Genomic DNA, 24,933 nt, shown 5'->3' with positions numbered 1-24,933 from the left:
AAGAATTGTACAGAACACAGTATGTACTGGCCACGAATAGACTTTCAGTTCCAAAGAGTTTTTGTTTTTTTTTAAAGGCAAGTTTGTTAAGGTATAAAGTGCACATAATAAAATTTACCCTTTTTGGTGTACTGTTCTGAGTTTTGGCCAAATGCATATAGTCCTGTAACCAATACCACAATCTAGATACAGTATATTTCCATTGCCCCCAAAACTACCCCGTGTGGCCTCTTTTTGTAGCCAATGCCTACTCTAACCCCAGTCTCTAGCAGCTGCTGATCTGCTCTCCTCTCTATACTTTTACCTGTTCCAGGATGTCACGTAAGTGGAATCACACATTATGTAGCCACCCGAGTCTGATTTTTACCATTGAGTATAGTGTAGTTGAGATTCATCCATTTGTTGCATGTCTCCATAGTTTATCCCTTTGTATTGCCGAGTAGGATTCCATTGTGGAGAGGTCCTACAGTCCATCTATTCATCCTTGGAAGGATATCTGAGGTGTTCCCACTTTTCAGTGATTAGGAATAGAGCTGCTATAACTATTGAGACACAGGTTTTGTGTGAATACAAATACAATTGTTTGTATGGAAAATAATATAACAATTAATAAATAATTATATAAGAATGAACTCTGTGTTTCACATACTCACAACTGTAAACCTTCTTTTGCCCCACCCTGTATAAGTTCATGCAATCTCTAGATAAACACCTAGGGATGGTATTGCTGGGTGATATGGTAAGTTTATGTTTTTCAAGGGGTAATTGTTAAGTTTATTTTACATTTTGTTATTACTTTCTAATTATTAAAGTGATACATGTTTATTATAGAAAACTTGAAAAATATGGAAAATTTGCCTACAAGGTAAAAAAACACCCTTCATCTAATATATCTTTCATTTTCATCTGGGTATGTGCAAATTTACTTTAACAAAAGTGTTAATATTTAACTATTGTTTTATGACCTATTTTTTCCTTCACAAATATTTTTCTGTATCATTAAATATTATTTAATGTAACTTTTAATGACTTTATAATAGCCAAGAAGTAAATTTGATGATAGGAGTATCATGAGTCATGCTAGACTAATAAAGGAGATATTTTGGGATAAGGGAACTTAGAATTTCTCTAGTTGAAGCTGTTTGCACATGCCTAGTCATATTTGCACAGCCCTATGTTATGAGAATTCATTTAGGAACAGTTAGAACTGATATGGTCAATTGCCTTTGTGTGGATATGCCCTTTAGGTTTGAGGCTTATGGGTAGGAATAGAATTTCTGTCTACTCCATATTATTTTTTTCTCTTGGGTAAATGCAATAGCTATTAACAATGCTTTAAATGGTGACTGTAAGAATATTGTTGTTCTTCACTTTCATAAAATAATTTACATGATTTTTCTTAAGTGAAATAAGATTAGAGATTATCATATATTAAATAACTAGCTGATAACTAAAGATCTTTTTTTATATGCTACCTGCATTACTGACTCAAGTGAGGTCTCTGTACTCAGATAGTCAGTGAGTTTGCTATTTTTGTTGACATTTGGGAAAACTTGGGATGTTCTTAGGGGGGAAAGTACATTCATTCATGTGCCTGGCTTGCAAAGCCCTAGGCATGTCACATGTATTTTCCTGGTTCTCTGAAGACTAGGCTAACAATAGTTGGCTGGGTAATGAAGAAGAGTAGAAAAAGATCTGAAAAGATCTTTATTTGGATGTCTGGCAAAGCTTTCTTTACCTAAGTATTAACCCTTTCTTCTGCCAGGCCTCAACCTCAAGATACATATTTCTTAAGAAAGCTTTATCAATAAAAGGCCCTTCAGCATCAATGACTAGTATGCCTCTAGTAATCAAAGAGACTGACCTGGGCAATGTGGGCTGCTTCCCCCATTGGACTGAGCTTGGTTGCAAAGTCCAAATCCTTTAAAGTTTAAATGGGAGAGAGAGAGAGAGAGAGAGAGAGAGAGAGAGAGAGAGAGAGAGAAAGAAGAAGAAGAAGAAGAAGGAGGAGGAGGAGGAGGAGGAGGAGGAGGGGGAGGAGGAGGAGGAGGAGGAGGAGGAGATGAGGAGGAGATGAGGAGGAGGAAGAAGAGGAGGAGGGGAAGGAGGGGGAGGAGGAGAGAGAGAATGACATGCCAGTGCACCTCTCGATAGAGTAAAAAACTCACTGCTAGCCCAGAACAGAGGAGCCCAGGGTTCAGTCTTGAGCATGAAAAGAAGTTCTGTGGAACGCCTGGGCTCTGAACTCCTTGCCTGCTAGGCATGGCTGGCCAACCTGTAAACAAAATGTAGATACTAGTTTGTTGTCTTGCTGATAGACATATCTAAGACCCAGCTGTAACAGCAACAGATAATACTTTCTTTTAAAAGAGTTGATTTGGAGCTTAGTTTAGTTTCATTTCTGTAAGGGAAGCATTTAAAAAGAATCTAGAATATACTTTTGAGTTAGTTGGGAAGTCAGGAGTTTTAATGGGAAATTGGTTGGTTCACAAGTAGGCAAATTAGTTTGGTGCAGGAGTGTACCAACCGGGTATGCGATCAATTTACTGAGCACAGTGTAAGTTGCTAGGAATACGGCCAGCCCGAATTCTATGCTAAGCAGTATTTCAAGGTGGCTTTGTATTCGGGCAACTTATCTAGTTCCTAAGGAAATGAGAGAACACCATGTTTTATTTAATTTGTATTTTGGTACCTGTTAAGCAAACTAGGCATTTTTAAGTATGTCATGTTGACACTAGCCTTTTAAAGCTCTCCCGTATCCCTGCTGCCCAACAGTAGTTTCCTCTCAGTTTGGAATGATGTGAATCTAAACACATTAAATTTCAGTCTTGTTCTTTCTGCACACAGAGAGAAAGCTGGGTCTGAAAAGAACAGCAGAGCTTACACACAAGAAGTTCAGTGTTTGCACTCAGAGAAGAAAGTGTGTAAACTAGTCTTGTAATGGTTTTTAGCACTGTTCTGAATGGCATTTGGCATTTAGAGATTGGAAATATTTTAAAATTCAGTGCTTAATATTTTTTCCTTTGCAAATAGTTTTCTTTAGTAAATGTTATTATGTCAGTTGTTCTCTTGTCATGATCATTACAGAGCCCATTTGGTATCCATGTGAACTGGTTTAATGGGAGCAAGAGAAATTCTAGTTATACACCAGGAAGAACTTCTTGAAAAGCCAGCACAATGGGAATACTAAGAAGAGGAGGAAATAGTATCTTGGACATACATAAAGGGAACATTTTACAGTGCTCTTCGTGGGGGAGTTTGGCTGCGTCTCTGCTCAGAATTAGGGGGAAGGCATGAAATGATCTTTTGTGACCATTTCTACATTGTGCTTTTGTGATTCTCTAAATATAAGCAAAGGGGGAAAGCCCTGTGTGTCCAGCATGCATTTGAATCATTTTCATCATGAACCTTATCTGTAGGAATGACCTGTGACAACACTTCTGTTGGTGGAGAGAAATCTGTTTACCCGATAAGGAAGAGCACCCATATTTGGACAGTTTTATTTATTACAAATAATTTTGAATTGTGGTGTAAAATCTGCCTCTGGTAATTCTCTCGATTGGGTTTTGCCCCCGAGACACTGTATAGGAAAACTGCTCTTTCTTGTATATAGTCCCTCAAAAGTTGGAGAACAGCTTTCATGTCTCCCTAATAAGTGTTCTCTTTGCCAGAGTAAAGCTCTGATTTCAACAGTCTTTCTTCACACGATGTGCGTTTGAGAGCTGTTATTACCCTGGTGACCCTCCCCAGCCTGTTAAAATGTGGTGCCTAATAAAACAAAACCCTGGCAGGTTCTGGTCAATGCGAAGGGCAGTGGGACTATTCCCTTCCTTGTTCTGGACACTGTCCGACAGTCTCCGTTGGCCTCAGCTTGTTTTGGACAGCTGTGTTATACCATCGACCAGCCCGAGGTTACTGCCTTTGGAAGTCTCTAGGTCCTTCCCACATCAGTGATGACTCTTTGGTCCTCTTCCATCTTTGTTGAGCTGCTGAGTTTTCCTTAAGTACAATACTTCCATTGAGAGTTGGGAAGTTCATCTTGTTAGTGTTGGCCCTGTTCTTTGAATCTTGATTTGCAATAACTGACCCTCCCAATATTGCTCCTGTCATTTGTAAATTGGATAAGGACAGCTATTGAAACCATTAGTAAACATGTAGAACAGGATAGCCCTGCCTTTTTTTTTTTTTTTTGGAAAAGCTTCTTGTTGTTAAAACATTTTTTTTTAAATCCCCAAATAGTAAAGAAATGGTTGGGCTAGTGGCTGATTGAATCACAGGTCACAGTGGTGCCTCTACATATCTTGGATCAACTCCTTTGCTTTGCAAGTCTGAAAATTCAATTTTTTAAAGTCAGATATGATATATAAATCTATTATTGAAACCTGATTTTAAAGAAGTTCTTAAATTATAAAATATTAGAAATATAGAGAACAGTGCAGAGAATAATTTAACAAAACCCTCTTTAAACTTATCACATAGAATTAAGACAAATGGAAAGGTTAATATTTTTTTCTCTTGTTCAGAATGCTGAAGAATATTCTCAGCCACAGAGAACTAGTATGCACCCTCCACCAGACACAGGGTACCCAGTGATCAGGCCAAGAGAAGGTGCCCATTGGGAAGCCTGATGGGATCAGTGAGTGAGGGAGCTGCCACGTGGCCCTGGGTTAAGTGTGTTCTGCAAATCATGTTTTTTCTGTGGCTGCTCTTTCTGCCTTTCACCGTGTGTTCTAAAGGAGCAGTTTTGATGCAGGATGGTTGACCAAAGGTTTGTAAACTTGCCTTAAGAAACAAAAGAAGAATATGGCGCTGGGCATTATAATGTGAGTTATGCAGCTCAAAGTACAGTCAAGGAAACAGGTAATAAAGATGAGCAGAAAATTAGGAAAAGGTAGAAAGCCCTGGGCATTATGAAGGGCCTGGTAAGTATCACTGGAACCTGAAAGTATTGGCTCACCATTAGGTATATATAGCTAGAGGCACATCTTGGCATCACGGGTTTTGAAGAGCCTGTCGGGATTGCCAATGTGCGTAACTGCATCTCTGTAAGGACTTGACTGTGAGAGGTTAGGAGGATGCCTGGCTCAGCCTCCTAACTAGCTGTGTCACCTTGGGTACATTATTTAAGCACTCTCTGCCTCAGTTTCCTCATTTGTCAAATAGGTGTTATACTTGAACCCCTACTTCAAAGGATTGTTGTGGGATTGAATAAGTTAGCATGTTGGAAGCAGTTAGAGCTGGGCTTGGCACATTGGTCAATAGTGATAAATAATGTCGCCTGTGTTCGAATGATGCTCTAATGATGAGGGTGACTAGGACATGTCCCCTGGGCTGTAAAGGAAGACTGTTGCAAATGCTGCTTTAGGGAACTGCGGGCCTCTACTATCCACTGTGGGCCTCTACTGTCAAACTGTTTGAAATATTCAGATTAGTTGCTTGAGTCTTCTTGCCTCCAGGACAGTAATAGGGTAGAAAAATTCTCACTCTCTAGGTTTTCTATTTCTAAAAGTCATTTAGATCATAATCTTTTAATTTGTATTCTTCAAAATTATACCACCTTTTATTTCAATGCACAGTCAAACATATTAAATTTCTCATTTAGTTACTGATCACATTATGCTTTTTTATATTATGTAGGCAAGTACCTTCCTTTCCTCAATAGGTGTCAAAATTATACTACGAAGCCAGTTTCATCAAAACTCCGTGGATTATATATTTATTTAGAGACAGTGGAACTTCACAAGTTGGGGCTTGTGTTTGGGGGCTTGTAAACACCTAGGGCCCACACTAACAATTATTTTGATCTTGAAATAATAGCAAGCAGTAGATAGACCTGAACTCAAACCCCAGTCATGACATGCTAACTTGTACTGAGCCCCACTTTCTTAGATTATAAATGGGTATGATGAAAGTCACCTTGCAGTTATTGTAATGATTAAATATATTTCCCAACAGTGGTATGCAGTGGAATTCAATTAAAAGTAGCTTTAAAAACATCACTATAATTCTGGATAAAAATCAGTTTTACTGAGGTTTAAATGAGGACATTAACATACATATGATTTATAGTTTATAGTTTTAAAAATATAAACTTGTAGGTTATAATTCTGTTTATAAGTTTGCAAAATAAAAATTTATTGAAACCTACCTAATGTATCCTTAAACCCAGAGTTTTTAAAACAGTAAGCTGCCCAGGCAGACAAGTTGTATGTTCTCACAGAAGAGGAATTGGGATAAAAATGCTTCTCACCCTGTTAACAAGGTGAGCTAGAAGGCCGAGAGGGAGGGTGGTCCCTGGATGCATCTGTAGTCAGTACAGGTTAAACTGCTATGAAGAATTTCTATAAAGAGTGATGTCTTTAGTGGTTTCAAACTTTAGAGTTGAAAAAGAAAAAAGTTATTCTTGAGGTTACCCTAAAAAGTACCCACCTGTTTAGAATCTTTTGGTCTTTTTTCTTACTTTGTGTTGTGTCTTTAATCAAATAGTTGAAGACCAGCCTCTTGAATGTGTTTGGGACAGTTTGAATCTTTGAACTGGATTATTTTTACTGTAATGATCAGTTGAAATTCTTCAATTTTTTTCCTTTCTCCCTGCCTTTAAGCTTTAAAACAAAAAACAACTCAAATCTTTTATCCAGAAATGTAGAAGGCTTTTGATGTTCTCTGTGATAAGAATAATCCATTTTTAGCAATTGCGTGCTCCATGTGTTCAAGATTTAGCATATTGGGTTTCAGTGGGAATGCTTTAATTTCTGTAATTATTTGTAACAAGTTTATATATACTCAGAGGGTTACATGTGCTTTTATTATATGGTCAAAAGGTTTTGGATGTATGTAGTCTAGAAGGGGAATATAACTAGTTAAAAATGAAATATGAGTCCATGTCTATCCTGGAATGAGATAATTTCAGGGCTTACTATAATTTGAGGATTTCTTCAGTTAAATATCTTAAAAACAAGGTTATTGTAAATCTTGGGGCTGTGCTTTTGCTTGGCGATTGAAGATTTTTTTCAGAGAGAAGGGGTCTCGTGTAATATTAAGTGCTCATTCAGGTTTAAGGAAATAGCTGGTACACTGGCACAGTTAGCAGAGTAGCTGACATGCTCTGTGTTGTCATGTACTTCAGAAGATCCATAGTTACTAGTACCATGTGGCCAGCAAACTCCTCTTTGAGTTGTTGATTTTGGTAGGGTAGTTATGGAACAAGAATGAATGTGCCTCTCTGATCAGTAAATTATAAGTCATATGCCTGTGGAAAACTTTTAAGTATTCATTAGTTGTGATGTGCTTTTGAGTAACCTCAAGAGGCCCAGGGTAAATGGCATAATCTAATCTACAGTCAGAAATATCCTATATCATTAGGAATGACATTTAAAATAACGAAACGTTTCTTTATTATGTAAATAATTCTTTATTGATGAAGCTGTTCTTTCCCAGTTCCTCTCTTTTCTGAATTAAGGGACACTTGCAGGAGTACAACTTCTGGCACTATGTTTGGGGTAAAATTGTTGAGAGTGTGTGTGTGTGTGTGTGTGTGTGTGTGTGTGTGTGTGAGAGAGAGAGAGAGAGAGAGAGAGAGAGAGAGAGAATTATTCAATTTTGACTAAACCAAATTTGAGATTTAGTGACATATTTAGATCTTAGGTGTTTTCTGTAATTGTGCCTGAGGCTATGGCAGAAATTGAGCCATAACCAAACCATTCCTGCCTTCTGTCGCATGGAAAGCTATGAAACGTTTCCCAGTTACTCTTTGTAGGTGAGTTCTTGCCAATGGGATGGGAGTGAAGAGTTGAATGCCATGCTTAGGCCTGGTCAGCTGTCCATATTCTGTTTTCCTTTTGGCTGGAATAGAGCAGAATAACTTGGGATTTAAGTGTTGTAGGTGGCAGAGCTACAAGGTAGCAGGAACCTGGGTCCCTGGAAGGCTACTTGGAAGAGAGTCACCCAAGCAACAATACCTATATTGGGGTTATTACATGAGCAAAAATGAGCTTTTATTGTATTACACCAACCAGCTTTCAGTGTTTCTCTATTACAGTAGCCAGGTTACCTCTCTACCTCCCCTCACTTTATCACTCAGTTTAAGGCACTGGAGCAGCTCCCTTCATTTCACATCCATGTCTAGGCAGGGGGATATAGCCCTCATTGGTTGTTTCTAACATATTGGCTGTATTCTTCACTGATCTATCATTTTTTGTTTCTTTCCCATTCACTTCATTTTCATTTCTTTCTCTTCTCTGAGGTTATACACCTGAAACTAATATAATATTGTATGTCAACTGTAATTGAAAAATAACAAAATACTTAAAAAACAAATAAATGAACAAACTTGTAAGCGTTATTATTCACATCTCAGCCTCCATGGCCTGCCTCTCAAAAATCTCCCATAGACACACACACTCAAAACCTATATAAACTTATTAAACAATGTCACTCCAATACATTTAATTAATAAGAAAACCAACCAAAGATCTGCCTTACCACTCAATCTAAATAACTCCCTAGGCATATCTGAAACTAATTTAATATTATACATCAAATAATTAAAAAATAAAAAAATATTAAAAAATAATAAGATAGCTCTCGGGGACTTGGTTTCATTCTACTGTTTTAAATTCTCTGTCTCCCAATCATCATTATCTGATATTTTCTTGTTTATTGTGTTTTCTTAGCAGAAGACTCTAAACTTGAGAGTAGGGATTTGCTCATTTCACTGCTGCATTTGTCATTCTCAGAATACTGTATAGAAGTGCTCTAATAAGGACTTAAGTTTGATGAATAACTATATGAAAGTATATTTTATTTTGAATTAAGAAAAAAGTGGTATATGAAATGGCATGCTCAGGTTTTTGGGAAACACATCAATAATAGGAAGCAATTTTTTTGTTTGTTTACAAAATGTTCTTTCATTTTCATTTAACTTTTTGAGTCCTTGCTGTGCATAAGATGCTGTCGAGGTCCCATGGGACCTAGAGATTGCCAGATGTTGGAGGGACATTTGGGATGAAATAATTCATTAACACCTTGACTATTATAAAAAGGGTAGTTTACAAATAAAAAAATAAAAAGAATTACTAACACTTACTGAAGTCTTACTTTATACCAGGTACAGGTATTTATTATCTCATTTGACTCTCACTGAAATATAAAGAAAAAGTATTAACCTTTTGCACTCGGATGTCGAGTGTGACTCGACACGGTTAGCATCGGTAGCAGCTCTTTTTATACTCTTTGAATGTATCAATAATTTGAAATATAAGAAAATCCAAATAAATAAGTTTGTATGAAAAGAAACTCCAGTTTTTTATTCTACTGCCGCGCTTTGTAAAATCTGGGGTATTTAAAAAATTAAATCCCGAGTAGAATAAAGGAATCGAGAAAAAAGCAAGCGAGTGCAAAAGGTTAATTCTTAATCCCATTTTACAGAGGAGGAAAGGAAATTAAGTCACAGAGAAATGAAGGTCTTTCAGGAGCGAATGAATGAATGAATGAATGGGGAGACTTAAGGGCTGGGTCTGGCCATTTGGGGCACTATGGGCACTCCCTCACTTGTTTGTGTCTCTGAGGGTTGTGAGACTCAAATAGGATAGCATATGCAGAAGCACCTTGCAAACAGTGAAGTGTTAAGGAAATGGATGGTATTATTCCTTTTCAAAATTTTATTTTTATTACAGTTAGCATTCAGCACTTTTTTGGTATTAGTTTCAGGTATACAGCATAGTGGATAGACATTCATTTAGGTTACAAAGTGTTCCCTCTGATAATTCAAGTGCCCACCTGGCACCATAGATAGTTACTATAATATTGTCAACTATACTCTTTATGCTTATTTTATAATCACAATGGGAGGTATTATTATCCTTAACCAGATTAATGGCATGCTCAGGCTTTGGGGATTGTTCTCTGTGCTTGTTGTTACCAACGTTGTTCTTGTACTTCGGGCTTTGTGTTGAATTAGGACAAGGGGAGTGACTCCAATCGACTTCTGGTTGAATGGTACCTCCGGTGCAGCCAGCATTGGCAGCTCTGCATGTAGGTCCTGTTTTTTGCTGTCCGAGAGCCCCATCCAATTGACTGGAAGATTCAGAGTCCTAAGTAAGGGGCAGAAAAGGACAAGGTCAGAAAGTTGGGATCCTGCATTCTAAAGCCATTGCCGACTCTAAAGTTGGAGTGAGAATGAGAAAGGAATTGAGGGTGCCCTCCCCTCGTCCCTACATTGTTATATATATAACATAGGAAAGATGGACTTACCAGATGGGGGTGTGACGATTAATTGGATGTGAGTAGTTTGGAAAAAACACCCCCCCCCTTTCTCCCCTTTATGATGTGTCCCAAAGAGACACATCCCATAGTGCTTCTTTTGCCTTTAGTTCTTGATTTTGATCAGATGAAATGTTCTTTATCAGCTTCAATATTCAGCTCATTTTCCTCCCCATGCTCCTCCCTTTTATAAAAGTCTTTCCAGATTGAGGTTCCTGGTAGCGAGAATATCTCTCTTCTGCTTATTTTCATTTATCTATTTATTTTCCATCATTTTTTCCCTTTTCCTGAGTCAGTTAAATTCCATGTTGCTTTGTTGTTTTACAGCTCTTTCTCCTCTTGTCATTGTCATCACTCCCCGGCCCACCGCTGCTGCTTTCTCTTTCCCTCCCCACCGAGCCCTCATCCTCCTGTCTTTGTCTTCCTTTCCATGCCCTCTTGGGAGCTGGGCTGCACTGAGCTCCCGTGCCCTTTCTTCATGGCCCTGCCTCTCGTGTTTCTTTGGCTTCATTGGTGACCATGCTGTGACTGAGCTGGCTGTTACCTGCTTGTGCAGATTCGAGAAGGAAACGAGTGCAGGGAAGAGTAGCAGGCCCTGAGATGCTCTGTAGTTTGACAAAGGTGATGGGAGTTTAGGTAGAGAGGAGACAAGAGAGTGGAGGACTATTGGTGTTGTGGGGGTGGGTGTTCCGGAACTATCTGACTTGTTTCCATAAAGGTTCTTTCTAGTCCCTGTAGGAGGAGTGGGGGCTCACTTGGGGTGGGGGGCGGGGTGCAGGAGAGGGTCTCAAAGGCTACAGCTCTTCCAACTAGTCGGAAGAATACTGGATGGAGGGTAAAGACCCATTTCTGCCCTAGGTCTGCTGTGTGATGGGACCCAGAACAGGTTACCTTCAGTTTCTACGGTGTCAGGTAAAGATTTTGTAAGGGTTTTGATCTCGATGCACTCTATGCCTTCTTTTAGCTCTATATTTTATAAATTTCTGAATCTATGCTTCTCTTAGTGAGGATTCCATGGTTCTTTTATTTTGCATGGAGCATTGCTTGGCAAAATCTTCAGTGCTCTTAGGAGTGGCCTGCTGTATGTGTGTGTGTGTGTGTGTGTGCATATGTAAGTGTGTGTGTGTGTGTGTGTGTGTGTGTGTGTGAGTGCATGTGTGTATGTGCCTCTGTGTGATGGGGATAGAGGGTGAAGGGGGTGGTCCTGGCACAGATGCTGGTCAGATAGATGGGAGGGGCAAAGGGCCAATACTCTTCCCACTGCTCCAAGTTGTTTGTCAGAAGAGCTGTAACCTCTGACCACCCCCCAGGGGGCCCTTCCTCCTCCAGACACTCTCTTCTTTCGTACCTTCATAAGAGAGACAGCCTGTGGAATACAGGAGCTGTGTGGTCTATCCTGAAGTAAGAATGCAGACAGTTGTGTCACTGTTCTTCGCCCAGGAGAGGTCAATTCACAGAAACCTAGGGCTCTGTATTTCTGGTAGAGTCTTGGTGTTGGTTTGGCACATTCAGTGCTGTCCGCTGATCCGCACTGATCTTCAGATAACTCTTGGTTTGACATAAATCCTAGACGTCAGGTGTTAAGTAATAACCTTGTACAATTATTATCTGCATAGGTTCCACCTGAGTTTGAAATTATGTTTTTACTATGTTGCAAATGTAAATCTTGTTTGAAATATGAAATGCAACTATAAACCTTGTTTGAAATCTGAAATATAAAATGAGCTAATAGAACTTTATCTTCCAATATAAACTAACATTGGGGCCTTAGAGACCCTAAGCAGATAGTGCTTCAACCTTTTTTTTTTTTTTTGAAGTACATACAAATCTTTTCCCCAAAGTATTATGGAGCGCTTTAATATATAAACTTGTTAAAAACTTTATTACAAATATATTCTCCAAGTTTAAGTTTATTATATTAATTAACTAATGCGCTGAGAACAATGACTTAGCCTGGCAGTTCAGGTCTTCTCTAGTGTATAAAATGTTAAAAAAATTTTAAAAATATATTTTTATTGAGAGAGAGCAAGGGAGAGGGATAGAGAGAAACATCGATGCGAGAGGAACATCATCAATCAGCTGTCGTCTGCACACCCCGTTCTGGGGATCAAGCCCACAACCTGGGCAAGTTCCCTGACCTGGAATCAAACCGGCGACCACTTGGTTCCTGGGTTGATGCTCAACCACTGAGCCACACCTGCTGGGCGGTCATTGTATAAAAATTTGGTAAATAGTAAATTTAAGTAAATGCATTATTTTTAGGTTAAAAGTAATCGAAAACATATTTTTCAAAATGAAATTTAAATGGGATATTAGAATGCCTAACATTCTTCCTTTAGAACCTAGGGTTTACTTGATCTCAGTTTGAAAACCACTAATGCAGATAATTGAAATAAACTGAACATTAATCCAAGGAGCTAGGAAGTAAACCAAAGCAAGAGAATGAGGGATAAATTAATTAAAAAAAAAAAAAAGAACACAAAACACACTTATCTAGAGCCACCCATTTATTTATTTTTTCATATGGAAGCTACTAATGTAGAATTATATACCAGGTATCATAGATTCTAGCCTTTCAAGGCCAGATATTTAGTCCCATTCTTTCTTAGAGCAAACAAACAAGCAAAGCAAAAACAAACCACCATTTCCTGGTAGTGCGTATTCCTCCTGAGCTGAAGCAGTTCTTGTCATCCTTGGACATCTCTGGTCCGTACAAGGCTCTCGCTGTGGACCTGAACTGTGTCCTGTCCTTCCCTCCATTGTTTCAGGCTTTCCCCTTGGGACCTGCAGAACATGTCTAATCCCTTGTCCGCATGACAGACCCTCACATATTTGCAACCGTGACCGTTTACACAGGAGTCTTTTCTTCTTTGGCAAAACAGCCCCAGTTCCTTCAATTGTTCCTTATGTGACAGCGTGGTTTTTGAGTCCCTACGGCATCCTTGTCATTTTCCTCTGAACGTGTTGTCAGTTTAGCCTGTATTTACATTAAAGTACTCCATGGCTCAGATATGTCTGATAGGTATAGAAGAGAGCTGTCCATACTCATTCTTTTTTTTTTAAATTTCTTTATTGATTAAGTTGTTACATACGTGTCCTCATCCCCCCATTAGCCCCCTCCTCATTCTCTCTCCCCCCCCCCACTCATTCTTAATGGAATCACTAGATTTTCATCAGTGTACAGTTGGGCAGAATTAGCATTTTAGTCTCAGTGATGACTCATGCTTAGCTGATTTTTGACTAAAATCCCAACTGGTGTCCAACTATTTTAAAAAAAATATATTTTATTGATTTTTTACAGAGAGGAAGGGCGAGGGATAGAGAGTTAGAAACATCAATGAGAGAGAAACATTGATCAGCTGCCTCCTGCACACTCCCCACTGGGGATGTGCCTGCAACCAAGGTACTTGCCCTTGACCGGAATCGAACCTGGGACCCTTCAGTCTGCAGGCCGACGCTCTATCCACTGAGCCAAACCGGTTAGGACTGGCGTCCATCTATTAACTGCAGTTTGCTTCCTTCTTTATTTTTGCATTTGATTAATTTGAAACCAAGTGCAGGACCTTTATTCCTCAAGAAATATTGGGATAATGTAAGAGTAGAGATTGCAATTTAAGTATTCTTATACCTAAATCAATATATTTACTCTTATGATCTGCTTAAAATGTCAGGTATTTGTTTTTAATTTCTAGGAGTCCTATGTTTTTATGGAATCTGTGAGTGAGTGATTTAAAAAGGAAGCAAGCTGAGGAGCTTTTCAAAGCCTGTGTCTGGTCTCAGGAGGAATCTGGAGTCATTTACTGACCTCTGCCATGAATTGTGTTTTGCTCAATTTAGCTGTGTTACAGAACAAAGGCTATTTCAGTTCTATGCGGCGAATCATTCCATCAAGTGTGAAAGTCGTCGAGAATATTTGTGTTTGTTTAACTGAGTTTGATGTAGAGTTTGAATGATGGATACCTTTTAAAATAAATATTACTGTGCACATTTAATTTATAGTAATTATTTCTGTTTATTAGCAATCATGTTAATTGTGTGTCCTTGATAGTTTTTGTCTGTTTGTTATATCAGCTATTGCGAGAGGCAAGCTAAAGTCTCCCATTGTGATTATGGACTTGTCTATTTCCTCTTTTGGATTTGTTCATATTTCCTTTATATTTTGAAGCATACAGATTTAATACTATGATAACATCCTGTTCAATTGACACTTCTTATGATGAAAAGTTCCTCTAGCTTTCATAATATGTCTTGCTTTAAAAACTACTTTTTGGCTGATATTATTTTGGCCATACTAGCTTTGTTTTGGTTAGTGTAACTTAGTATATATTTTTACTTTTAAGCTTTCTGTGTTATTTTTTTAAGTGCCTCTCTTGCAAGCAGCATATAGGTATTGTTACTGTTTTTTAGTTTTAAAAAATGTCATAATGACTATTTTGGTGTTGTATTGGGATCAGTTAGTTCATTTACATTTAATATAATTGCTAATGTAGTTGAACTTGATAGAACTCTATTTGACACACGTTTTATGTTATTTATTTCTTCTGTCTTATATTTTTGATTAAATATTTTCTATTTGACTTTTTTCCTCTATAACTTGTTAATTATACATTCTTTTTACTATTCTATCAGTGGTTACTCTCAGCTTAAAACATGTATCTTTGATATATTATAAATAGAATATACTTTTCCAAAACGGCTAGGTTCTTTAATTCCATCTCCCTTTTATATCATTATTGTCCAACATTATAGTTCTACAAATATTTTTAACTCCTGACATTATAATTATCATTTGTACATTAGATATTAATTATATTCACATATTTACCCATTTTACTATTCCTCATTTCCTCTTGCATTTCCATGTTTCTGTTGGAGATCATTTTACTTGTGCTTAAGTAAATGCCCTCTAGTATTTTAGTGCTGGCCTGCTGGTAATGAATTCCCTCAACATTTGTCTTAAATATTTTGATTTCATCTTCATTTTTAAGAATATTTTTGTTAGTAATGGAATTTTAGGTAATCAATTATTTTCTTTCTGGCTTCTATAACTTCTCTGGTTCTCCACTTTCTGGAGTTTTATTTTATTTATCCTCATTTCCATAGTTCTCTTTAAGAATGACTTCTCAATTTTTCTGTCTTTATTTTCTAGTTGTTATCAGCAAACGTACTGACCTAATGTGCTTTATTTCGTCTTGTTAGGAAATGGAAGCCATTCCTACCCCAAGGGCTATTTCTAAAGAAATGTCTTAAGTCTTCTAGGTCATTTTAGTTTACCTTCCTTAAAAAAAAAAAAAGACATTCTGTTATTTCTTCCTGGATCTAAACAATTCCAGATCCTGAGCTGGGACTGTTATTGATGGATGGAAAAACACTGAGAATGTGCACCTCAGTGTCCAGGACCACTTTCATCTTAAGTGCCATTGGAAGAGGAGCAGGCGAGTCGGATGAAATAGTTTCAGGTGGCAAAAACATTTAATATCTATTTGGTTCTTTGAGAAGAAATTCATAGATGTTGTAGCATTTCATGCAGAAAGCTTGGTCTTTGAGAATTATTGATAAGTTTTGCAAGTAGAATTTCTCTAGGGGGCTGCTTGATGGTAAAAAAGTGTTGGTGTAATTTACTTGATGTTTTTTGTTTGAGCTTATATTGAGGTATATTTAGTATGATTATACGCAGTTCAGCTTTTCCTGTTTACATTTGTCATTCCTGTTTCCATGTTACCTGGCCTTCAGAGGTCTTGCAGGAGTACCTGAGTGCTTTTTATTTGGCCACAAGAAGGGAGGTAGGTGGTGCACCTTCACTCTTTAGAGGCGAAAGGGGATGATCCTGATGCTGATCTCACTTGGTTCACTTGGGAAAGTGGAAATTTTGATCTGCCTAAGACCAAGATGAATAAAAGAGGGAAGACCAGAATCCTATAAGTAGAAATTTAATCAGGCCACTAACAACGATGGCACCATTTAGTAACAGACTTTTATAAAAGTGGGCAATAAATTTCAGTGGCAATGAAAAATATGAATTAAATCAATGAGGACTGTTTATTATCTGTTAATTTAGGAAATACTAAAAAAGACCGTTTTGGCAAAGCTGGGATGAAAATGATACGCTTGCCCAATACAGGTAGTGATGAAAGTTGATGTAACATTTTTGGAAAGCAGTTTTGCAATTTGTGACAAATCTTCACATTCTTGGACCATTTCTGGAATTTTATCCTAAAAAGTGATTTAAAGCATAGAAACAACGTACATGAAAATGTTTATTGTAGTATTTTTTTTGTAACGTTAAGCTACAAATACCCTTCATGTACAATAGGGTACATTATTAAATCACAGAGCATCAAATACTTGATGGAATGCAATTAAAAATAGTGCCAAAGATTGTAACAACATGGAAAAATATTTTTCACAGAAGAGAGCAAAGCATAACCATATGTGATGTGTATTTATGCCATAAGTATAGCTATGTAATTTTTAGCTGTGTATTGAGCAAAGACTGGAAGGAAAGAGGAAAAATGAGAAACTGTTGATACGTTAGCGTGGCATCCATATAGATGAAATATAGATATCTTTAATTGCTATCATTTTGTTCAATAATAAAAAATGTTAGTCTTCTATTTTATGTGCTTATGAATTATGTTCAATATTGCATTAATTGGGAATTTAACTGCTTGAAATGAAGAATGTTTTTGTCCCTAATGGAGAGCTATTGTTTCAAAACTATTTATTGAGTAGAACATTCTTTCCCCACTGATTTGAAATGCCACCTTTATTACATAATTTCCATGCATCTGTTTCTGGACTCTGTACCTAGTGGTCTCCCTGTGTGCCACCATTGCACTGTTTAAATTTCCATGGTTTCCTTGTATGTTTTGAGAGGTAAGTTCTGATCTCCAGGCTACCCCTGCCCCCTCCCCCAGCTCAAACATCATTCTTTCTTAAAACATTTGTTTCAAGTCTTGTATATTTATTTTTCCAGATGAACTTTAGAATAAGCTTGTTGAGTTTCATTTGAAAAATTCACTTTGGGTTTTGATTAGAGTACATTAAATTTATAGATAAATTTGGGGAGGTAATTTTGCCTATTATGCCTCTTATTGTTTCCAGAAGTTTCTGTGAAATAGCCGAGTGTTTTTTTATTTGGGATACAGTGATTTGACAGAGAGGTGATAACACATCTCTGTTATTTCTGGGCAGAAGCAGAGTGATTCTGGTATTGATGCCAACAAATTCACTTAGGAAAGTTTACAGTTTTCAATTGCTTAAAACAAAGCGTGCGATTGAATCCAGATGAAGAAATGATGGAGACACACTGGAATTCTGTACACTCGAATTTATCTTTGCCAGTAATAAAATTAGTGGCCCTTTAAGTAAAGTGGCATATTTTCAGTGGCCACAGTGATGAGAAAGACCCCAATCATAGTGAAAAATTGCCACCTCTGGCTGATTATGTTGTACCTTGGTCCTCAGCACAATTGGAGAAGCCCATTCCTCCTGCTGAACTCCTTTGGAGTAATATTTAAACCTTTGAACTTCATCTAACTTTTCTGAATGAAAATGTTCACAGTCACATTTTTAAAAAAATTTAAATTCTTTATTGTTGAAAAAGTATTACATATGTCTCCTTTTCCCCTCATTGACCTCTCCCCGGCCGCTTCCACCCCCCAGCACATGCCCTCATGCCCCTACTGTCTGGGTCCATTGGTTGTGCTTATATGCAGGTATACAAGTCCTTTGGTTGATCTCTTACCCCCACCCTCCCACCCTTCCCTGCCTTCCCTCTGAGGTTTGGCTGTCTGTTTGATGCTTCTGTGTCTCTGGATCTATTTTTGTTCATTATATTCCACAAATGAGTGAGATCATGTGATATTTATCTTTCTCCGACTGGCTTATTTCACTTAGCATAATGCTCTCCAGGTCCACCCATGCTGTTTCGAATGGTCAGAGTTCTTTCTTTTTTACATCAGCATAGTATTCCATTGTGTAGATGTACCACAGTTTTTAATCCACTCATCTGCTGATGGGCACTTAGGCTGTTTCCAAATCTTAGCTATGGTGAATTGTGCCACTATGAACATAGGGGTGCATATATCCTTTCTGATTGGTGTTTCTAGTTTCTTGGGATATATTCATAGAAGTGGGATTACTGGGTCAAATGGGAGTTCCACTTTTAGTGTTTTTTTTAAAATATATTTTATTGATTTTTTACAGAGAGGAAGAGAGAGGGATAGAGAGCTAGAAACATTGATGATAGAGAAACATCGATCAGCTGCCTCTTGCACAGCCCCTACTGGGGATGTGCCCGCAACCAAGGTACATGCCCTTGACCGGAATCAAACCTGGGACCTTTCAGTCCGCAGGCCGACGCTCTATCCACTGAGCCAAACCAGTTTCGTGCCACTTTTAGTTTTTTGAGGAAACTCCATACTGTTCTCCACAGTGGCTGCACCAGTCTGCATTCCCACCAGCAGTGCACGAGGGTTCCTTTTTCTCTGCATCCTCGCCAGCACTTGTCGTTTGTTGATTTGTTGATGATAGCCGTTCTGACAGGTGTGAGATGGCACTGCATTGCTGTTTTGATTTGCATCTCTCAGATGATTAGTGACTTTGAGCATTTTTTCATATGTCTCTCGGCCTTCTGTATGTCCTTTTCGAAAAGTGTCTGTCTAGGTCCTTTGCCCGTTTTTTAGACTGGGTCGTTTACCTTCCTTTTGTTAAGCTGTATGAGTTCACATTTTCTTTCTTGTCTTCCTCTTTCTCTCTTGCCATCTCCATGTCCTTCCCTCCTCCCCTCCCCTTCTTCTCTCTCATTGGGTCTCTCTCTGTTTTTTTTTTTTTTTTATCACCCCCTTTCCTCCTTCTCCTGTAATTATACTATGTCTTTCTGATTAGCAAATAATAAACTCCTTTTATGCTGAATATTATTCTTAATGCCAGGAATTCTGGGCATCTCTCTTTAATGGACAGGTGTAGTTTCTGATCTGACTGTTGTTTATCGTCTTTTCTCAATGTAAAGCATGGTATGGTCTTGAAAGGGAGGCATAACTGAATTGTAAAACTACTGTCTTGGATCACATTGAAAAGGGTTGTAGTTAAGCTCTTTCATAAGTTGCAGTTCTTGTTCACCCAACCAGATAAAATAGTAATATGATCATTGTTTTGAATAGATATAGACTAGATATCCTTGTGATCTGTGAAAAACTTTGATCTATTTACACAATATGTTTTCTATTAAAAAAAAAATCAACAGGTCGGGCCAGATTCTGTCTGTGAGTAATTAACAGCCCCTTTAGCAACCAGGAGCATGACTAAAGCAAGCTGTTCTTCCTTTTTTAGGAAATGGAATTTCATCTAAGTTTCCTCTCTCAGTCATGTCAGACTGTTGTTATTGTTTTTCTTGCTTTCCAGATCCTCTTCCTGAACATTTTTTTGAAGCTATTGTATGGTAGATTTTTCTTGGCATGTTACTTTGTATTGATTATGTTTGTGCGCGTGTGTGCGAACTCACACGCAGAGACAGGACCATTCAAAATTGGGAACCGGTGACTTTTTTTTAAAGAACTTCACAATTTGTGTTTATACCAATTCAAAATTTAAGATAATGTTTCATGTGTGGCATGAATTGCAAACTACTAGAAAAACATAGCCTTCTTATTTTTAACATTTTAGAAGAGCTGACCATGTGGTTACTGGAAAGAGGAGCTCCGGTCTGATTTTGGTTTTGATACTGATCGGCCTGACTCTTGAGATCCTAGGGAATAACATGCTAATGTCCATCAAAGGCAAACAGCTGTGAAAGAGACTGCCTTGCCTTTCTCTGTTCCCTTTCCTCGCATCCCAGGGTGAGGCGTGTTCGGAGGCGGGTTTGTTTTTGTTGGGCCAGCACACAGAAGCCCAGATGCTCCTCCACACTGGCCGAGCTCAGGAGGCCTCCACAGAGGGCAACCCTTCCCACCTCCTGGTCTCCATTTCCCGGCCACTCCCACAGGCTGGGCGGAATGCACCCTCTCCCTGGAGGTCCCCTTTGTATTACCCATTTTATGTTTGAGGTAAGGGAGTGTCTGGAATCCTCCAAAGGCCCAAGATCAACTGGCAGGCTCCTCCATCGCTGGTGCTCTCTTGAAAGCACTGCTGATGTAGCCCCTCCTCACAGCCCCCCAGTGGTCCTGTGTTAGAGAGCACCAGCCTGCTGCGCCCGCTCCCTCCTCACGCCTTCCTTCCTCAGAGTGTGCCCTGGTGGCTCAGGGCGGCAGCGCCTGTCCTTGGGACCAGGGCTCTGTTCCAAGCAGAAGCTCTCAAGAGGAAGAATGAGGCCAGGCCAGATGAGAGCGAGGACTTGCAAATCCCTCGAAGAGGACAAACAGCTACTGGAAAAGGCACAGCGAGTGTGGGAGCATGTGGCTGTGTTTATGTGGCAACGTGTGCGAACATTTAAGGTTCTCACAACAGACTCTGATGTGTGTAGTCCAGGGTAAGGCCATAGCTAAAGCATAATCATTTTGAATCTTTATGCCAGGGTGGTATCTCAGGTAGAGGAAAAAATGAATACAAGCAATGATGCTCAGCAGGTGGCAATTCAAACAGAGTAAAAGATGAAGTGCCACGTTTTCATATCCCCTAAATGAAAAAGAAAAAAACGTCACTACACTCTAAACTTCTTCAACCTTCAAAACAGAACAAACCAGCTCTGACACTCATATTTCAATATATCAGAAAGCACCCAAACGTTGCTGTTGAAAAGACGGATTCATACTATTTGAGCGCTCTCACGAGAGGTGAACGTGACACACCGCCCCGGGTGGACGCAGGTGCCTTTTGTGTGGTTTCTCAGAGCCAGGATGAGGAAGTGTGATGATGCCCCACCTTGTTCGTTTTTCAGGGGCAGATGACGGTCTGTGCGAAGTTTGACAGAAATGTCTATCTTCCTAAAGATGCCGAGTTTTACTTTATTTATAACGGATCTCAGCAGAGACACGTGGTGATTGCCGAGCGCACGGAGGACAACGTTCTCCAGTCCAGCATTCCAGGTGAGGTGTCTTCTCTACCGAGCAGTCGGGAAATCTGTCTGTGAGCATCTTCCCACCAGGGACAGAGGCTGGGAAGAAAGCCAGGAAGAGAAAGCCAACGGTGCTTCCCAGGGATGAGTGGGTGAGAGGGCGTGTGTCTGTGTGTGTTAGGAAGGTTTAGCTCCCGTCCCAGGTTCTTCCAGCGGTGTCTGCAGCTCTCTGAGCAGCCTAGCCTTCCATCAACTCTCAAGGCTGGGTGTGCTTTGGATGCAGTGCAGTGGAGGTGACACTGTATCTCGGGATCACCTCTTGTAGTCCTAGGTCCCATTGCCAGGGATGGCTCAGGCAGACGGATGTTGAATCTGAATGTGTCTTCATTCTCCCTTCCTCATTCCCTGTGGCCAGTTCGCCGGCCTAGGGTCTGCCTCCCCCTGCTTGCTCCTTTTGGTGGCTGGGGTTCCTTACCTGGTACCCTGTCCATCCAGACACTTCCTTGCTGGATCTCAGGCTCCAGAACTTTCTCTTCCCACCACCCAACCGGTCATGTGCTAAAACCTGTAATTCTCCCAGATGGCTTCTTCAATCACCATGGTGACAGATGACAAATTACTGTGTCATGTTAATGTGTTATCATGAGCTAATGGCCCCTTTCAAATACAATTGTTTTGTGTTTTCACTAGGGTGTGGGTTGTACATTGGGACATCAAGCTCTAGCCGGGTTTCGTTGTTTCTGTTTGTCATTGCTAAGTTTTATTTAACTTTGGGTCTTTGAGTTACTCTTAAATCGTATCATGTAGGGAACCGTGAAACATCACATTTTCTTATCGGTAAGATTGGCCTCATTTTAGAGAAAAAATGTTCTAAGTGCTTCTGCAGTATGCCTTTTACTTGCCAAAAGAAGGCAGACAGTAAACAGGTGAATGCAGGCGTAGTAAGAACTGTAGCCCTTTGCACTCGCTTGCTTTTTTCTCGATTCCTTTATTCTACTCGGGATTTAATTTTTTAAATACCCCAGATTTTACAAAGCGTAGCAGTAGAATAAAAAACTGGAGTTTCTTTTCATACAAACTTATTTATTTGGATTTTTTTATATTTCAAATTATTGATACATTCAATAACCGTCATACTCGACATCCGAGTGCAAAAGGGTAGAGATATACAAAGACCTTTCAGCTACCTGGGCTTGAATCCACCTGTTGTTCTGTGGGCACTTTTAAGTACTTCTCTCTCTGGTTCAACAACTCCCATCTTTACAAAAAAAAAAAAAAAAAAGTAAAACCTCATAATGATAGTCACTCTGACTGCGAGTCTCTCTTGCCTTTGTCCTTTTGCTTTGTCTTTCCTGCCTTGAGCTTCCCCCTCTTTTCTTGGTTTACTTTTGAATGAAGACTTTTATAGAGAAAGAATAAAAAGAACTGAAGTGCCACTTCTAATTTCAACACTTTTATTTTGTCTTTATTTTTTTTTACTTACACATGAAAGGGCGAACCTCCTTCCCACTCCTTGCGTGTTAAAGAAAATCCTTTTTATTATATTGTGGCCTGCTTAGAAGTGAGGGTTTTTACCTTCCTTAGGTGACAGCGCCTGTCTCTGAACCTTAAATTTCCCTGGGTAACCGTTCAGAAGTATGTAGGACAGATTTCTGTGTGACATATTGGGCATGCGTGGGCTGGGGAGGGGGCTGCATTCTGTGCCGGCACATTAGACCTAAGTTTAAAAAAAGTCAGTGTGAAAATGGCAGTAGTTCTTGCTTACTAACCTGGGATGCTCTTGTTCCCTGAGGCCTGGGCGCATCGAATTTGGGGAAAGGCTTTGGAGAGTAAGGCAGAGCAGGAATGACGTGCGTGCATTAGCCATATGCTTGGGGACCAGTGGTGACTGAATGCAAACCTTCTGTCCAGCTATGAGTACCATAATTACAGAGATTTGGTGGTACTAATTCCTGGAAATTCTGCCAAGGGTAGCATAAAAACAGAAGTTCACCAACCTTGGCAAGATGAAAGAAGAGACGTGTAAGGAGGAACAGACAGCAGGATTAGGTGACCACCCACAACAGGAGTGTTAAGAACACCTGCAAGACTGAGAGGCCATTGTGAGAAGTGGGGGTGGGGGGCACTGAACAATATATATAAATGTTTCTCTTGAGTCATCATTACCCATCCCGACTCATATTCAGTGGAGCTCTGTGGAATGAGGGTGAACTTGCGTCACCATATTGTGCTATTTCATAAAACTGTCATCTAAATAAGTACATAAAAATGTGTGACTCAGGAGGAAAGAGGAGAGCAGAAAAGGGCAGAGACCTTTAAGATGACAAACTTGAATTCAGGGGGTGGGGTAGATGGAAAAGGCGAATGTATGCCAAATAACAGTGTCTGATAATCTTCAGAGAATAGATACTGAAATGCTTAGAGTTCATAAAGGTTGGCTTTAAATCAGGCGTCACTGGAAGAAGATGGAGTTGGCTTTGATTTGGCCCTACAGGCTCGGCAACATTTAAAGATAACTGGCTGCGTTCCTTTTCTGCCTTCGTCTCCCGGAGCATGTGGTCTGTGTAGGTAGTGCGGTGAGGCAGGTGGCAGCATCTCGCATAGACTCCGGGTGAATGTTCACTGTCTTGTCGTCCAGGCCACGGGCTTCAGGAGATGGTGACGGTGTCCGTGTGCCTCTGCTCAGAAGGTTACTCCCCGGTGACCATGGGCTCCGGTTCCGTGACCTACGTGGACAACATGGCCTGCAGGCTGGCCCGTCTGCTGGCCACCCAGGCCGATCGCCTCACTGCCAGTAGCCATCAGACCTTGCTGACCCCGTTTGCCCTGACGGTGGGAGCGCTGCCTGCTTTGGACGAGGAACTCGTGCAGGCGCTGACCCATCTGGAGTTGCCTCCTGGGTGGACTGTCTTGGGACATTCTTCACTTAAAGGTGAGTCTTCACCAGAAAATGTGCATGTCTCCTCTCTGTGTCAAGTTCAGAATATGTCTTACAATTTATTGTCTGTTTTCCTACCCACTTGTGACCCAAACCTCGATCTGATGGCTGGTTTTCCTGAGGTCCTGAGCCACTCATCTCTGGGCTGGTTGATACTACCCTGTTCCAGGAGGTGGAGAGCTTTGCCTCAGGAGGAAAGGCTGTTCTTTGTGGGAGGCTTGTGAGTCAGCTGCTCTGGGCTGTGGCTGCACTTCCCTCAGCACCTTGCTGGGAGAAGGGGATATTACTGCCTGTGTCCAAGTAGGTGGAGTCATGGGCTATGAAGAGCATGCAGCCAACTCTGTGGGACATTTAGATGAAATGTGGCCACGAAGGAAATGTAACGATTGTGCTGACATCTTTAAAAATGTCAGTGTCACTACAAGCATTCATACTATCTTTGTACTAACTTCTGGAGTTACCTCTGGATGACTCCTATTTACGAAAAGACTGAATAGACTGTAAACACCAACCATTTGGAATGTGTGTGAGCAGAGATGATGTTGTACATAAGCCCATACTAGGCATGAGGCTAAACTGTTCAATAGATGCTTCTTATGTGATACAAATGACATAATTTTGTTGGAACTACAGAGATGTTGCTCTGTATTTTTTTGAACATGACATATACTATTGCTGCTTTCCTGTATTCTTCCCATGACTTTAGTTTTGTGGTTGGATAATGCTATTTTCAAGAGTTTTT

At 39.7% G+C, this 24,933-nt stretch overlaps 1 protein-coding gene across 3 annotated transcripts in view; it reads left to right on the top strand.

The window, feature by feature from the left end:
* The window catches only part of ARHGEF28 (Rho guanine nucleotide exchange factor 28), a 259,482-nt gene that overhangs the window by 70,577 nt on the left and 163,972 nt on the right, over nucleotides 1–24,933 (top strand). For all 3 annotated transcript variants that reach the window (XM_079796132.1, XM_079796130.1, XM_079796131.1), the window contains exons 3-4: nucleotides 21,137–21,284; nucleotides 23,892–24,185. In XM_079796132.1, the coding sequence (XP_079652258.1) occupies nucleotides 21,137–21,284; nucleotides 23,892–24,185 (442 nt within the window). The remainder of the gene's footprint in view (nucleotides 1–21,136; nucleotides 21,285–23,891; nucleotides 24,186–24,933) is intronic.

This window comes from Cnephaeus nilssonii (genome assembly GCF_951640355.1).
Source record: "Cnephaeus nilssonii genome assembly, chromosome: 2".
Taxonomy (NCBI): domain Eukaryota; kingdom Metazoa; phylum Chordata; class Mammalia; order Chiroptera; family Vespertilionidae; genus Cnephaeus; species Cnephaeus nilssonii.
This window is presented reverse-complemented; position numbering and strand designations above follow the sequence as displayed.